At 31.1% G+C, this 16,091-nt stretch overlaps 2 protein-coding genes across 3 annotated transcripts in view; one reads left to right on the top strand and one right to left on the bottom strand.

Annotated features, from left to right (window-relative positions):
- The window catches only part of LOC142334301 (neuropeptide SIFamide receptor-like), a 668,171-nt gene that overhangs the window by 458,323 nt on the left and 193,757 nt on the right, over nucleotides 1-16,091 (top strand). The gene's annotated exons all lie outside the window — the stretch shown is intronic.
- The window catches only part of LOC142334299 (uncharacterized), a 111,362-nt gene continuing 98,696 nt past the window's right edge, over nucleotides 3,426-16,091 (bottom strand). For both annotated transcript variants that reach the window (XM_075382222.1, XM_075382221.1), the window contains exon 2: nucleotides 3,426-5,307. In XM_075382222.1, coding sequence (XP_075238337.1) covers nucleotides 3,670-5,307 — 1,638 coding nt within the window. In that variant the 3' untranslated portion in view covers nucleotides 3,426-3,669. The remainder of the gene's footprint in view (nucleotides 5,308-16,091) is intronic.

Here is a 16,091-nt window from a genome sequence, read left to right on the forward strand (position 1 = left end):
TATATATATATATATATATAAAATAGATTTTTCGAAATGAAATATATTCAAAAGCCTCTTCAGTTACGCCAAGAAACATGGGTAAAATGGGTAATTTTTGTTTACTTTATTTACAAAATTTTTGTTAACTAACAAAAACCCTCTTCCTCTTTATACAATAGTACAGATACTTTTATTTTCGTTGAAAATTAGATTTATAAGCTGTTAATATGAGTTAAATTACAATGATTTTTAATATTAAATTTTTATTTTATAATATTTTATATATATTCATCACATAATTGATTTAATACCATATTATAACTGTTATTTTTTTTTTTTTCATTAATATTTATGTGTTATATTTCTTTATATAAGTTTTATTTCATTTTTACTTTTTATTATACGAGTAATTAATTTAATTTTGTCCTAATAAATATATTATATATTTACTAATAAATATATAAATACTAATAAATATATGTACTACTACTGTACTATATGTACTACTGTATATATGTACTAATAAATATATAAGTATATTTCAATAAGCATATAATATTTGCATATAAAAGTCAAACGATCTCTTTTTAAAGTAACTGATCTTTAACTCCTTTCTAAATCTTCCACTAAAAAGTTTGACCGAAACTGAATTCAAGTATAAAACCAAGCCTAGAAGACAAAATTAACAATCGGTCACAAACAACTTATTGTGTTAGCCTGGGAGACTCAGTATTAATAACAGTAAAAATATTTTCTTCACATCATTCACCTGTAAGACCTGTAAGAAATTTTATCGTTATATACTTACCGTTTAGAAATTTTAGATTATATTTGGAATAATCTTATAAGCCGGTCAAACCGAACACATTCCATGTTTTAAAATGTTTATCAACCTATTAAAGATTATCTAACAATATATTTGTAACACGTTTTAACAAGAACTATAAATTAATTTAGTTATATTACTACACTGTACGAACAGTGTGAACTGTCACTCAGAGTAATGATTAACGATTTCGAAGTCCAGCTTATAAATACTGATGCAAGAGAGCAATACGTTCTTCAGAATAACGCGATTAACTCATCAAATTTAGGATTTATCGTTGTCACTATAAATCAGTTTCCCCTTTTGTCGGCAATCCGTGATCATAAGTCAGAGTGGTACCCCATTGAGCCGGTGTTGTTATAACCTAATTTTTTCGTAGATATTTAAAAAATATTACTTATAATAGATTAATGTAAGATAACTTGTATCAATTTATATTGATACAAGACATTATCTTGATACGACATTATCTTATGATAATGTCGATAATATAATTAATTTAAAATTTACATTTTACAACTTAAATAATCATTTGACGCCCAAATATTTAATTCGATATTTTTGTAGATGCAAAACATTGATAAAATACTCTGATAAAATATAAAACTTACTCGGTAGAAAATAACTGTTACAAGTAATAGTTAGTTGGTATGGGCGCTGGTACGATGTACGGCGCCCAATGGTCGAGGAGTTCGGGGAGTTGGTGGCTGAAAGCGTGGTTACCAATATGCTCGAGTTGGAGGCTGCGTGGAATGACATAGCTGCCATGGAGGGGCCATTATTCGAGATAGGGAGGCGGACGAGGGTGAATAGAGGTTCTCTGATCCCGGTTTCTCCCCTTACATATGTTTGGTTGTAGAGCTTAGGAGCACTTCTATATAAATTGATGGAATCGTCTTAAGCGTGTTGTCATTTGATTATGTATATTTAAAAAATGGATTGTATTTTTTGGGTGCCACTGTAATTTGTGTCGCGATGGTACTAACGCGGCGGGTAGCTAATTACACTAGTTTTTTTGTATTTCCTCTTCTTCGTGTGTCGTTTTTAAGTGCAAATGGTATAGCGGTGGTGTAATCGTGTCAGATTGTAATGTCTTTTTTTGGGGTTGCATTATGTTAAAAAATAAAAAAAATGTGATGTATAATTCGGGTGTTACAGTAATTCGAGTTGTGGTGGCGCTGTTGAGTAAGATTGTAATGGGTGTGTATATGTGTATCGGGTTTCATCAGGTTTAATGTTTCTGCTTCTCGTTCTTCATTATTCCATGTAAGGGGGAAAAAGTGTGGAGCATAACATTGTTCAGTATATGAAAATTGTACTGCACAATTATTTGCCATTGTGTAGCCGAAAATTATTTGAGGTGGCCGTTTTATGCAGAGGTGGTGACCACTTGTAGGGTGGGGACTGAGTTATGGTTAAAAAACGGATCCGGTCTCCACCTGGTACAACTGTAAAAAAAAAAGAAAAAAGTAATAGTTAGTCATAGGATTCTGCATGATCGATTATGTTCTCCGTTTGTTAAACATTGTTACGTGTCGCAAGAACATCTTTTGTTGTTCATATTATATGTCCTTACAGTCGGCGTTAAATGATGCACTTAACATAATGGATTATCTACAAACACAAGAGCTCTCTGTCTCATATTTTCTCTGTCGTACACTCATATTCATTGTATAAATTTATATCCCTCATCGGACAGTGTTGAAATTTGTTGTAAACGCTTTATTTTCCTGTTTTATATAGTACGATCTTTAACCGCTAAATTTTTAACGATATTCTTAATTCATTCAAAAGGAACTTACTTCCACAAATACCTTTGGCCATTTGTGAGAACCAGTTTATTAAACAGGGTTGCAACCGTTATTATTTCAGTATTATCTCACATCACTCTGAACCATTAAGTTATAATGGTAATACAATTTAGTCTTCTGGCATGGCCAGAATAAAATTATACACCCCAGACCAAGCTAAATTATATTTATGTTTATTTCAGATAATAACAGAATAATTTATATAAATATATGTATAATTTCGTCTGGGATGTATAAACCCGTTTTCGTAAAACCTACGTTTGGGTTATATAAACCTACTTTCATAAAATTTTATGTGATTTACTTACGGATTTTAAAATAGTTATTTTTCAATTGCAAAATCGAGTCAAATAATCAGCCTTAAAGAAATTTCGTTTTTTACGTTACAGTACTTTTGTAACTTAATACATCTAAATAGGTGCATGCATATATGATGAATTTATTTTTTTCTTGTTTTCTATCTAATGACTAATATGTTTAATTTAATAAGAAAAATGCAAAGTTTCTGGAATCATTTTATGTAGAATTACAAACGGTACTTTGTAATTTAAGTACTGATGTTTAAGAAATAAATTTTGTTTACATTTCTTTTTGCGCATAAGGAAAAATTTGAATTTCTGATTTTTTCCATAAATAACATGCGTTTACTTTTTATTAGTAAAATACTTGTAATTCCTCAATTTATTATCCTTGCAGTATGAAAACTGGCCTAAAATATTTTTCTAAGAAAACGTACGTCACTTATTTATTGAAGTAGGAACTATGAAAAAAGTACGAATTGATATATTATTTATTTGAACATTTTTAATCAGTAATAAAAAAATTAAAATACAAAATTAATTACAAAAAATTAATAATAAATGTGAAAATCAATATTTGACATTAAATTACTAAATTATAACAAACAAAACAATGATTGATATATATATATATATATATGTTACTGTATATTTATGACCCTAATTATGTGTCCTGTGAAGTTTATAAAAAACAAGAAAATATAACCGAAATGTGTGAGATATATTTACAGTTTGTTAAATTAAGTCGACTCTACCAGTAATTATATGTTGGATTTTCATTCGGTTCGTGCTTATTTTCCTCTTTCCCCTGCTGATAATCAAAGACTTCATGTTGATCCTGATAATTCTGTTGTGGGTTATTTGGTTGCTGATGTGGTGGTGGCTGCTGTTGGTAATTATCCTGATAATTCTGTTGTGGGTTATTTGGTTGCTGATGTGGTGGTGGCTGCTGTTGGTAATTTTGCTGTTGCGGTTGTTGATGTTGAGGCTGTTGGGGATGTTGTTGATGTTGAGGCTGTTGGGGATGTTGTTGATATTGAGGCTGTTGGGGATGTTGTTGATGTTGAGACTGTTGAGGGTACTGTTGTTGAGGCTGTTGATATTGTTGTTGCTGGGGTTGTTGATTGTATTGTTGTTGCTGAGGTTGTTGATGGTATTGTTGTTGCTGGGGTTGTTGATTGTATTGTTGTTGCTGAGGTTGTTGATGGTATTGTTGTTGTTGAGATTGTTGAGGGTATTCTTCTTCTTGTTGTTGTGAATGTTGTTGTTGCTGCTGTCTCTTGTAATTCTGGTAGCTTTGAGGGTCAAATTGCCTAACATGACTTTGTACTTTACGAACAACACCCTGACCAGATCGAGCGCATTCTTCGGTTTGTCTGCATTCAACGTACATATTATTTTTTTTGTCGTAATAACTTTTTACATGATGGGTTTTTTTCTTACCGTCTTCACCACCATCGACATTTTCTTCCTCCACATGAGTTTCATCTTGAATTGTGTCGTAACGAGTAGGATCCTGAAAGCGTCTAAAAGCATCTTTTTTTCTTGGCCGGAATTCACTCGATTTAAAAATAGGATCTGTAAATTTATTCCCGAATCTCATTCCTTTATCTAGATGTTGGTACATTTTTTCACGCCCAGACGATACATTTAATTTTTTATCATCTTTTTTCAAGCTGAAACCTAAAGGATTTTTGTAGATATCCTTCAAACCTTTGAATGCTTCTGGAAATAAACTCTTCCATTCCTTAAAATGCCGTTTGCCGAAGAAATCCTTAAAAACCTTTTTTGGATTGTCAAATGAAGAATGAATTTTCTTGGCCTTGTTTATAAAATTAGACATTTTGAGTTTATTTTCGTTGATAGCTTTCTTATATTCTTTCTCGATGTCTTTTAATTCTCTTTCAATTTCCTTTGATGTCACATATTGAACGTTGTAATCCTGTTTTGATTTTCCATCTTTTCCTTTTGTTTTTTTGTATAAAATATGTAAAAAAGGGTGTGTTGGATCTCCACTAGCGTTTACGCGATGATAAACGTCTCCAGGAGGATGCAATAAAGGATCAGTCAACCAAGATTTCAGAGCAAAATATGCATCCAAAGGTTCGATACCGAGATCGTCGAGAGCATCGTAAATTGTTATGGGTCTTACATCCAAATCGTGCATCACATCGAGAGCTTCATCTGACTCTAAATCCTTAACCGCTTCAAGGGAACGAAAAACATCAAAAGGATCGACACTAAGAGCCCTTAGTCCTCGTACTAAATCTAAAGGTCTCCATTTTTTATATAAGAAATCGAGGTCTCTTGATCGTCCAGAAGATAAACTCACTGCACACAAGAATGCGACTAGTATTCTAAAGTATCCGCTTTTTAACCTTAGAAAATCCTAAAACAAAAAAAAATTGTTTTAAGTCTTTGATTACAATAATTAGAAAATTACAATGAAATAAAGAAAAAACTCATAACGTTAACTATCTGGTTTAATCTAACAATTAAGCCAGTAAGTTACTGGTATATCAATTTAACAAACTTCTATGGTTAACCTGAAGACTCGGTAAAGTTTACCACTGAAAAGTTATTAGCGCCCCAAAATATAAAATATAAAACAGTCCAATATTAATGTGTATAAGAGTTCAGAATCTTTGGGCTATTTTTTCAAACTTTTCTATAAATTACAAAAATAAATCATCCGAATACTGTCTTTTTTCTATTTTATGCTGTGATTTAAATAAATTTTAAGCTAATGTTTAAATTACAGTAAAAGTCTTTTCAATACGCAAATTATAGTAATATTAGAATTTGATTCAGTTGTTAAATATAATAAGTCACTCAATAAAATATAGCTTCTTTAGAACAATATCAAGATTAACATGCTATTTTTAAAACGTAAGATTCTTTGACTGATACTTGGCTAATTTATAATATAATCGCATCTGGCTAAAGGTCATCATCTGCAGCATCCATTTTTTAAGTTCTTAAATTATTTAATTTGCCATAAGTATAACATTGTTACAAAAATAATGTAAGGATTTAACAATTTTTATTGTTTATGGAAGACTATTTTCAAATATTTTGTTACATTTAAAATAGAAGTTCAAGGAAATTCTCACTCTTCTCTTATTAACCTGCAAGTCTTCTTAAGGCTGTAAGTGCTGACTGTTAACAACCCTAAATTAGGTAGTAAATACTACACCTTACGCCGCTGATTCTCTAAAAATACCTTATTTTCATTCTTAATGTCATTCAACAACATGAATATGCTTCTTTAGTTAAGAATTATCACTAAGTTCGTTAGAACTTCATCGGTAAGAAGTGACGAAATCAACGAACTACGTTTACAATTCAAAACATGACCTAACCTAACAGTGAAATGAAAATGAGGAAAAAATAAGCGTGAAAACATTATATTTCAGTTCAATTAGATTAGTAATAAAGAATACTTTCAAAAAATACCTCGAATTTTTTTAGACAACATTTTTTTTTCATTTGATGAACCGCGAGACTCGAATATGTCATTTTTTTAATGTACCATTACGAATCGCGCCACTAGACAGCAGTACTTGATAGTAATAGATAGCGTACAAAAACTTAATAATGTACTTGAAATAATAAAATTTAAAGGAAAATATACTACAGCTTGTTTTAATAGTAAATGCTGTTATGTAAATGAAAGTACTGAGGATGAAACAATTCTTTTAATTCCCACCACATCTTTAAAAAAAATAAAAGTATTAGTTTTCAAGAGATTATATTAGTTTTATTAAAAAAGGAACATATTTTATGAAGTGAATGATATGGCTATCAACAAAAAAAAAATGGCCGTGAAATTCAATTTGTTTGTTCTAAGGCAATAAGTTTTAATAATAAATTTATAAAATAACAATCAGTAATTCATTAAAAAATAAAAATAAAATAAAAGGATAATCTAGCAAAATGCATTGATATCAACAAAGAGAAATTACAATGAAATTGTAAATTTCATTGGAGTCTCGCAGATATCATTTCTTCCGCTCAAAAAGAAAAATTTCTGTAACATAAATAAAAATGTTTTTAACAAAACGATGCTGATATCAAAAAAGGTAAGACACTACATTTCTATTATCAAAATCTGTTATTAATTTAGAATTTTCTTTAAAAAAATGCTTGGTAAATATATGTAGTAGACAATAGATATACAATAATAGATATTAAACAATGTTTAAGCGTTCCATATAGTAATTAAAAATAATAAAAATTTGTTACAAAACTCTTACCGACCCGATTTCATCTATATATGTAATACACATTTATAGAAATAATGCAATTCTTATGATTATTCGTTGTTTAATACATGACGTCGGGCCGGTACGATTTTTGTAACAAATTTTTATTTTTTTTACTTATTATATCGAACGCTTAAACATTGTTTATTATTTATTATTGTATGTCTATTGTCTATTACATATATTTAACGTGTATTTTTTTAAAGAAAATTCTAAATTAATAACCGATTTTGTTAACGGAAATGTAGTGTCTTACCTTTTTTGATATCAACATCGTTTTGTTAAAAACAGGTTTATTTATATTACAGAATTTTTTTTTTTTTTGAAAAAAGAAATGATATCTGCGAGACTCTTACCGTACGGTTTACAATTTCATTGTAATTGTTCTGGATATATATATATTCTTGTAATTTTAATTTTGATGCATGTAGTTCATGAATATTTAATTATATTCTTTATACGATTTGTAAAAAAGTAAAAGTCACCTAAATATGTTAAAAAGAATTAATAGTACTTAATGTGATACATAATATAAAAAAACAGAAAATTAATGAGCTACCAAAAAAAAAAAAACTAAAATATTACGATTATATTTTATTGATTTTTAATATTGATTAATAAATTTAAAAAAAATAATTTAAAAAAAATATGTACTTTTAACTCTATTTATCACTTTCGCATTAATGTTTAAACAAATAATTATGTCTTATCTATAGTCTATTTTTAAAATTTTATGTGTGCGCCCGCGCGTAGTCCGTGTGTGTTTACCTATTAAACACAAAACACCAAAATAATCAGAACTAAACATCTTAATAGTATACATTTAATAGCTGAATGCTTCCCCTTTTTAGTTTTCCTACACAAACCATACGTCTCCGATCTCAGTAGATATACACAAGTATTTAGATTTAATGTCATTTTCTTTTAGTTATGCTGATCTTCATGGCACAGTGTATCATGCGGAAATTTCTGGATTTCAGTCTTAGTCACGACAGTTTTTTACGCGTTACAAAATTACATATCCATTCTCTTTACTTAGCAGGACGTCCGGCCTAGAGAATATTCTAAAACTCTTTTCCTGCCTAACCGCAGAAAATAAAATACGAAAATTTTATGTAAAAAAAAAAGGAATTATCTCTTGTTATGAGGCTAACAGTGACATATAGTGATTGAAATTTGACCCAGGAAAGGACTCGGTAGCAAAACATTTTTTACTTTACTTAAAGTCCTAAGCTAACATCTTAAATAGGGATTTATACTTAATTTTCTATTCTACGCTTAAAAACCCGCAGTGGGCTTTCTTAAATTCTAATTATAAGTAACAACATACTCTCATTAAATATAACTGCTACTTATTACTCGTACATTTAGTGGTCGCTACAAAATACTGGAGGATAAGATATATTTATTTGAGTTTTATAAAATTTGTCTTTGTAAAAACGCTCAGAAACTGAATAAAAATGAAAGGAGTGTTAAAAGTGTAGCTTAAATAAATAATAGTAAAGCGTATAACAATAGTTATGCATTTATAATTACCAATTATTGTTATACGCGTCATTATTTAAAGTCAGTTCCGCATTAAAATTCCAGAATTAATTAACAGTAATAATACTCGCTTGAGAATGCAAAGTGTATACGTATACAAGAATAACTTTTTTTTTTGCGTTTCTCTGTAAACGCATTTTAAGGAAAAATCATCCAGTATTATTTGGTAAAAACTATGAGCACATTTATTAATCTTTGATATAACATAAAAACTTATGAAAATATTAAAATAATCTACCACTCGGCCAATTTCGGTGGCGGATTGTTAGTGTCTCGATCTTTCATCTGGAGGTCCCGGCTTACAATCCCGGTATTTTCATAAGCTAAAATATTTATTTATCATCGGGCTAATGACCACAGTAAGTCGATGCCCGTATCTAACAAAAAAAAAAACTGATTACATTTAAGTAGAAGATATATCTAAACTATTATAGTCAGTATTAAAAATCTGTAATAGAAATATAAAATGACTAATACTGGATTTAAAAAGTCCCTTTCAGCATGCCAGAAGGCGAAGGTAGATTTCACCGGTGCTAAGTAGGAGATAAAAAAGATTTCCACCTTAAAGTTAAGAAAAATTTCAAATTTACTCAATACGGCATGTGAAAAAAGTTTCAAATGTTTAGCATACGACAAACATCTTCTTACAATTCCAGAAAATTTTGGTCATCGTTTGCCGTAAGGGTTTGTCATATAAAACATTGTTTCAGAAAAAGGTTTTAGGTAATGTTTAGAGGATTAACGACCACTTTAAACAGATTCGATACTGTGCCTATTAAAGGAGATATGATGTTTTTGTCTTCAAAACCCCATTTTATCCACACCCTGGGCCAATTTTTGGTGATATCAAGACTCTTTACTTAGGTAAGTTGTAGTCCCTTATCCAAAGAATAGTAATAACTTTAAACGAATTCGATATTTTACTTAATAGCAAAGTTATAGCGATATTTTGGTTTTTCGAAAAAGCCCTCCCATTTCCACCCTCATGGTCCGATTTTCCCATTAACAAATTCGACCGAGATTTTAGGTCGTTATATTTTATGTATCAATTTGAAAGTGATTGGCACAAAATTACGGCAGTTACCACAAGAATATGAAATATATATATATATATATATACAAATGTGTGTATAAACTTTTGAACTGATTGTGGTTTTGGGGTCTGGGGAATATGAAACTCGAAGATACGTCGAAATTTTTCAGAAGTCGAATCATAGTACCCGTTACAGTAGGTAGCTTTCTTATGAAATCTAAAAATCTAAAAATAAGAAAATGCTAACAAATTATTTAATAAAAATTATTTGGATGACAAGAATTTCGTATAGACTGTTTTTACTGAATATACCTTATCTGTTGTAAAATACTTAAGTTTGATTTTAAATATGAGCAAGTTTGTAAATAAAATATTTAAAATAATAACCAATTTATTTTTTCTGATTAACGTACAACAAAAATTTACTAAATGTTTAATTTATTAGGAGAAATGGAAGCTTCAGTAGAAGTATAAAATAATGACTCTTACATAAAAGTGTTTTTTGTTTTGTTTTTTTTTTTTATAATACGGAAATAAAAGAATTATTTTCAGCAGTATCAGCGATATAATTATTTTGGTAAATATTTTTGGGTTTAAGGACCCCATTTTGGATGTACTTATGGTTTAGTTTGAATAGGAATGGTTATTTGTAATTTTATTATAACATGTCTATGTAATATTACTGCGCTAGTTTATTACATTTCTATTGACCTTTCCCCTTTATAAGCCATTCCATTCGGCGAAAAAGTTTATTTTCAGTAGGTGATTGTGGACGGATACACGAGAAGACGTAGAAGTCGTCAAAATATACTACTACTACCGTTATAATTCTAGTGAAATTTTTTACTGTTATTGTTAATTCTTAGCATTCCTTATAATAAAATAAAAGATTATTTCAAACGACTTAATTGTTGTGAAACGTTTAAATGTATTGAGATTGAAATTGACAAGTATCCATATCTCAGTTTAAAGTAAATGTTTCAAAAAAAAAAAGTAATAAAATAATTTTTTTAACCGTAATCAGTTAAGTTAGTATCTTATTAATCGAGGGGTACTGAGACTTCTTGGATGATGGCATACACTAAACTACACGGGTATTAATGTGTTTTTCAATGTCTAACTATTTGCATACGAAAAGTCAGTCACTTTTTTGTATTCTCCGACTCTAGCTGCGACATTCACAAAAAAATCTGTTTTGCTTTTTTTTCAAAAAAAATTTAAATCATATAAATCACTTAATCTAAATTTTATGATATAAGAGCATAACTCAGTTAAATAAAATTTTTGATGACAAACAGGTGAAAATGAAGGTAGAGTTTAAAACAAATAACCAGGAAGGTTATTATTACCTGAATCCTAATAAATAAAAAATGTACAATCTAATGAATCGAAAAAAAACAATAGAGGAACTCTACCAAAACAGAAATAAAATGCATCATTAGAAAATAATTAAAAAAAGGACACAAAAAAATAGAAATAAAAATAAGAACTTTTTAAAATCAATAACTGTAGAATATAAAAACATAAACTGGATAATAATCGAAGGGGAAGTGAAGAGTTCTCTCTCTTCTCTCTCACTCAAACTAAAGAAAACATTTTTTGTATATTTCAGAATATAAGAAAGTTCTACTAGAGTCCAATAACTTTCAGAAATTCAAAGAGTTTGTCATTTTTTGACACGTTATCATCAAATAAAATGCCGGTTTTTCGAAATAGGTTTAATATTCGTTGAAATGCCACAGAACATCCACAGTCAACGAATGTATCGAAACTGTATCAGAGTATTACTCCAATTATTACTCTAACTAATTTTATTATATTGTTTAGGAGGTTTATTAGAAAAATCACTAGATGATATATGAAAAGTAAACCTTATTCTTGTATATCCCATGCAAAACTGGTGAAGGACTTCTTCACGGAAACTTCGCAGAAATTTCTTTATGGTTAATGTCACTGCATCCATGATTTCCATGCTGATACAGTATTTTTAATATTTCACAATTTGCTGCAGATAACGTTCAACGCGCTCCTTGCAAACTTCCTAAAACTGATTTTTCAAAAATCAGGTACAGTAGGAATTTAATACACTCTTCTCGAAGATAGACTGAGTGAAAGCTGTTTTAACGACTATATTATCAACCCTTCAGTCAGTCCCTATGATCCGTAAGTGACTGCCAACTCAGCCGAATAAGACGTGACTATTTCGGTTGTTAAGAATAGAAATTCTTTTTTTGGAAAATTGAAAGAATGTATAATTTGTTAATTTAATGGTACAAGAAGACCGATTAAAAAAATAATCACAAAGCATTGGAGTACGTATATTAATCAGCGATCTCACGTACAGCCATCCGTACTGTGTACATCTCAACAATTAATATGATCATTTTTTGAACCTGGCCGAAAATTTAAATACCTGGGTCGATAACAAACCAAGCCACTTTAACGACCTTGTTAAAACTAACAATGTAAAAAATTGCAAATAGATTCATTTGGCAAAGAAATTTTAAAAACGTTTATCTTTATAAAATTACTCCTTTTTTACTCCTTTGGGAAAAAGATTGATGAGAATCAAAATAAAAATAATTAAGGATTTTGATAATTCTGTAATAACAAATAAACTCAATCGTATGAAATAGCTTTATAGGAATAATTATTACATTATAAAAACTATTTTTATTGCAATAGTAGCCCAAATTGAGTAAGTATCTCAACTTCAGAATATTAAAAAAATTTTAAATACTGCGCGTGCATGTTAGTTTTAATTACTGCAATAGATAGACGACATGTCTTAGATAGTCACTTATCGAAAAAGCCATTGGGCCATATTTAAGAAAAGGAAGCACATTACCTAAAGCTCCATCGAGTATAATTTCGCACAAGCCAAGTCATACATCATATATCATAATCATATCTGCAATCCCTTCGGTATTTCACCTGAACTCTATTCACTAAAGAGTCAGGCTGTACATTACACATTAATACTCACGCAAAAATGTGATTCTAACTGGTACCGATAGAATCACATTTGTTACGTATCAGAGAAATAAGGCCGAGGCAAACGTGTAAAACACCAAGAAGGTAAATATTAAAGTAGTTTGGTATTGATGTTATAGCCGTATATAATTCAAATAATATAATAGTTTTTTATACTTCTTTCTAATTTAACTGAAAAATTTCCAAAGGAAATTACCTAAAATTTACGAAAGAATTCATTGTAAGCCCTTCATTTGAAAGAGAGGATTGTATCGAACAAAAATAAATGTAGCCGCACTTTCCGTATTTTGATTTTAATATTAAAATCCATTAGATAAACGTCAAGACATTTTTGTATTTAATGTAAATTCATATGAAGCATTTGATACAGTAAATCAGATTAATTGGTAGTACATGATTGAAATTGGGATAGTAAGGGAAGATCTAAATTAGTATTAAAGTTACCTTTCTACGAGATCTTTTATTGTAAAAGTTTTAAAAGCGATAAGAAACTGAGGAAATTTTGAGTTCCAGTCGGAAGTTATCTTTGTCCGAGTTTGTTCACAATATATATATTAATAGTAGATCGATTTTATAGCTTATTAAAGAAACTAAAATTATTAGTTCTATGGATAAGATAATATATAAATAATATCTTTTATAAGTTTATCCGTATTAAATGTATTTTTTAATTATCTTTGTATACATGTGTATACAAAGACATTATCATCATCATCATTATTATTATTATTATTATTATTATTATTTTTTTTTTTTTTTTTTTTTTTGAGGTTTTTAGGGGCATCGACTACTTTGGTCATTAGCCCCATCCCACTTCAAAAAAAAAATAAGAAAAAGGGTTCAAAATTTCACATTTTCATGTGTCAAAAAATTATCAAAATTTTACTGTTCTTATAACTTCTGATCCAATAAAATTACTTTCTAGGCTTTCCTTTCGGCCAACCTTTTTTACGTTTCTCCATTCTTCGGACGGCCTCAACCTCTGATGACAGCGTATCTGAGGCCTCAGACATGGCATCGTCTTCCTCTATTTCGGATGCCAGTGACGTTCTTCGGCTGACGTCAGTTGATGAGACTTTCGCCGGCACTGTTAGCATCTTTGCTAAAGAATCTAAATTAATGTGCGATGATGTCTTCGCAGCGGATGAGCCGGACTCTATGTCTACTGCAGAACTGGGTCCGGCTGAAATAGATGCTCTCACCGAAGCTGGTCTTTGCGCTTTGGGAGGCTCTATTGGTACAGGTTTTATTTCATCTGCGCCTGGTGCTTTTTCTATAATAACTTGCACCTCTGTTTCCGCAGATTCAGGTTTTCTTGTCACAATTTCTTGGGATTTGTGACTACACGACGGAGCGATCTGTTTCTCTTTGTCTGATAAATCAAGATTTTTAATTCTTACACAAGTTGGTGACTTTACAATCGCAGATTTAGCTGGTTTTTTAAACGGCGCTGGTGTGTCTCTCATGTCAACGGCGTCGGTCCGGGGATGAGCCTTCTCATCTTTACTTTGTTTTCTCTGATGAGTCGACTCAATCTTTGAATCAATGATTCTTTCAATCATCGTCGCAAGACTTGGTGCCATCGTGTTAAGCAACTGCTCCACATTAATTTTAGATGTGGAAGGGGCAGCCGCTGCTTCTGCATAAGAAGTCGATGGTCGTGGTGTACGCTTATTAACAATCTTCTTTGCTTCAGGATAGCTTACCTTCTGAAGCGTTTTAACTTCCTGAATTGCTGTTTCTAATTTATATGTAGGGCAGTTTCTTGATCGACAATTGTGATGCCCTTTACAGTTAACGCAGGTTGGAGGGTCTTTACATGGGTAACCCTCATGTGTTTTCTCTCCACATATACATATTTCCTGCGCTTCACATCTTGCTGCTGTGTGTCCGAATCGTTGACACTTAAAACATCTCATCGGCTGCGGGATGAAAGCTCGTACATCAAGCCGATGGATGCCAGCTCGTACCTTTTCAGGAAGATTCGGCCTATTAAATGTCAAAACATGCGAGGCCGAAGGAAGAATCTCACCATTTCTTCTCATAGTAAGTCTGCGACATTGAGTTACTCCCTGACTTGACATTTCTTGTACAATTTCTTCTTCTGTACAATTAAGAAGATCGCGGCAAACAGCAACTCCTCTGGTTGAGTTCAGTGTGCTATGCGGTTGGACAGAGACCGCAAACTCACCGATCTTCTTCAACGCCAAAAGTTTCTGGCTTTGCATGTCGTTGATGGTTTCGACATGCAATCCATTAAAAGTTTTACGAATATCCTTGACAGGACCACCAGCACAATTTGTAACTTCCCTTGCGATAAGGAATGGACTAACTTTTTGAAAGTTTCCATTCTCCCTTGTAACAACTAATAATCTTGGCTTTGGTGCGCTATAGCCAAATAGACTTTTCTTTAATTCTTTACTGATCCTATCAGCATCTTTCTTTATCCTATCGGATTCTTTACTTTTTTTCCTCTTCGCTTGCGGCGAATCGGAGGTTTCTAAACGAGGGTGTTTACGTGCACCCTCTGCCACGTTTAAGTGTTCAATGTTCATGAACAGTGGATCCCTTCTGTAGCAAGGCTAGCCGCCGGGGTACACCCCCACTCCAGGGCTACTAACCTTGGAGGTCCTATCCGGTACTCCGGTGGAACCGGCATATGTCCTGGCAGAGAGCGGATGCGCAGTCTCTGCACTGACTCCAGGCTCCTACTCACCGAAGCTTTCAGAGCTCCCATGCACCGACATACATGGGCACCATTGCTACATGCTTGCCATCGCAGGGGGCATGTGGACAACGGAAGGGTCTCCGTAACACCTGCAATAACATTGGCCCTGGCCGCCACATCGCCAGCTCTAAGAGTGGTATGAATCCATTTCCAAAATCGTTCGTTATTCCATTTCCTGCAGGTAGCCAAAAATCCAGTCCGTTTAGTGACCTGAAGTTGGAACCAGGTCAAACTTAACAATGCATAACCGAGGAATTTACTCGGAACCCCGTTAGCCAGCTATATGTGATGTACAAAGGTACAGCTGTTGCCGCCCTGGACGTGGAACATAGATGTTGTGTTCCGGACGTGGGGATTATCTACCTCAGGGCATTATTATTATTATTATTATTATTATTATTATTATTATTATTATTATTATTATTATTATTATTATTATTATTATTATTATTATTATTATTATTATTATTATTATTATTATTATTATTATTATTATTATTATTATTATTATTATTATTATTATTATTATTATTATTATTATTATTATTATTATCATTATTATTATTATTATTATTATTATTATTATTCGCTTCTGCATGCGACGCCTC

This window comes from Lycorma delicatula, chromosome 1 (assembly GCF_047948215.1).
Source record: "Lycorma delicatula isolate Av1 chromosome 1, ASM4794821v1, whole genome shotgun sequence".
Classification (NCBI taxonomy): domain Eukaryota; kingdom Metazoa; phylum Arthropoda; class Insecta; order Hemiptera; family Fulgoridae; genus Lycorma; species Lycorma delicatula.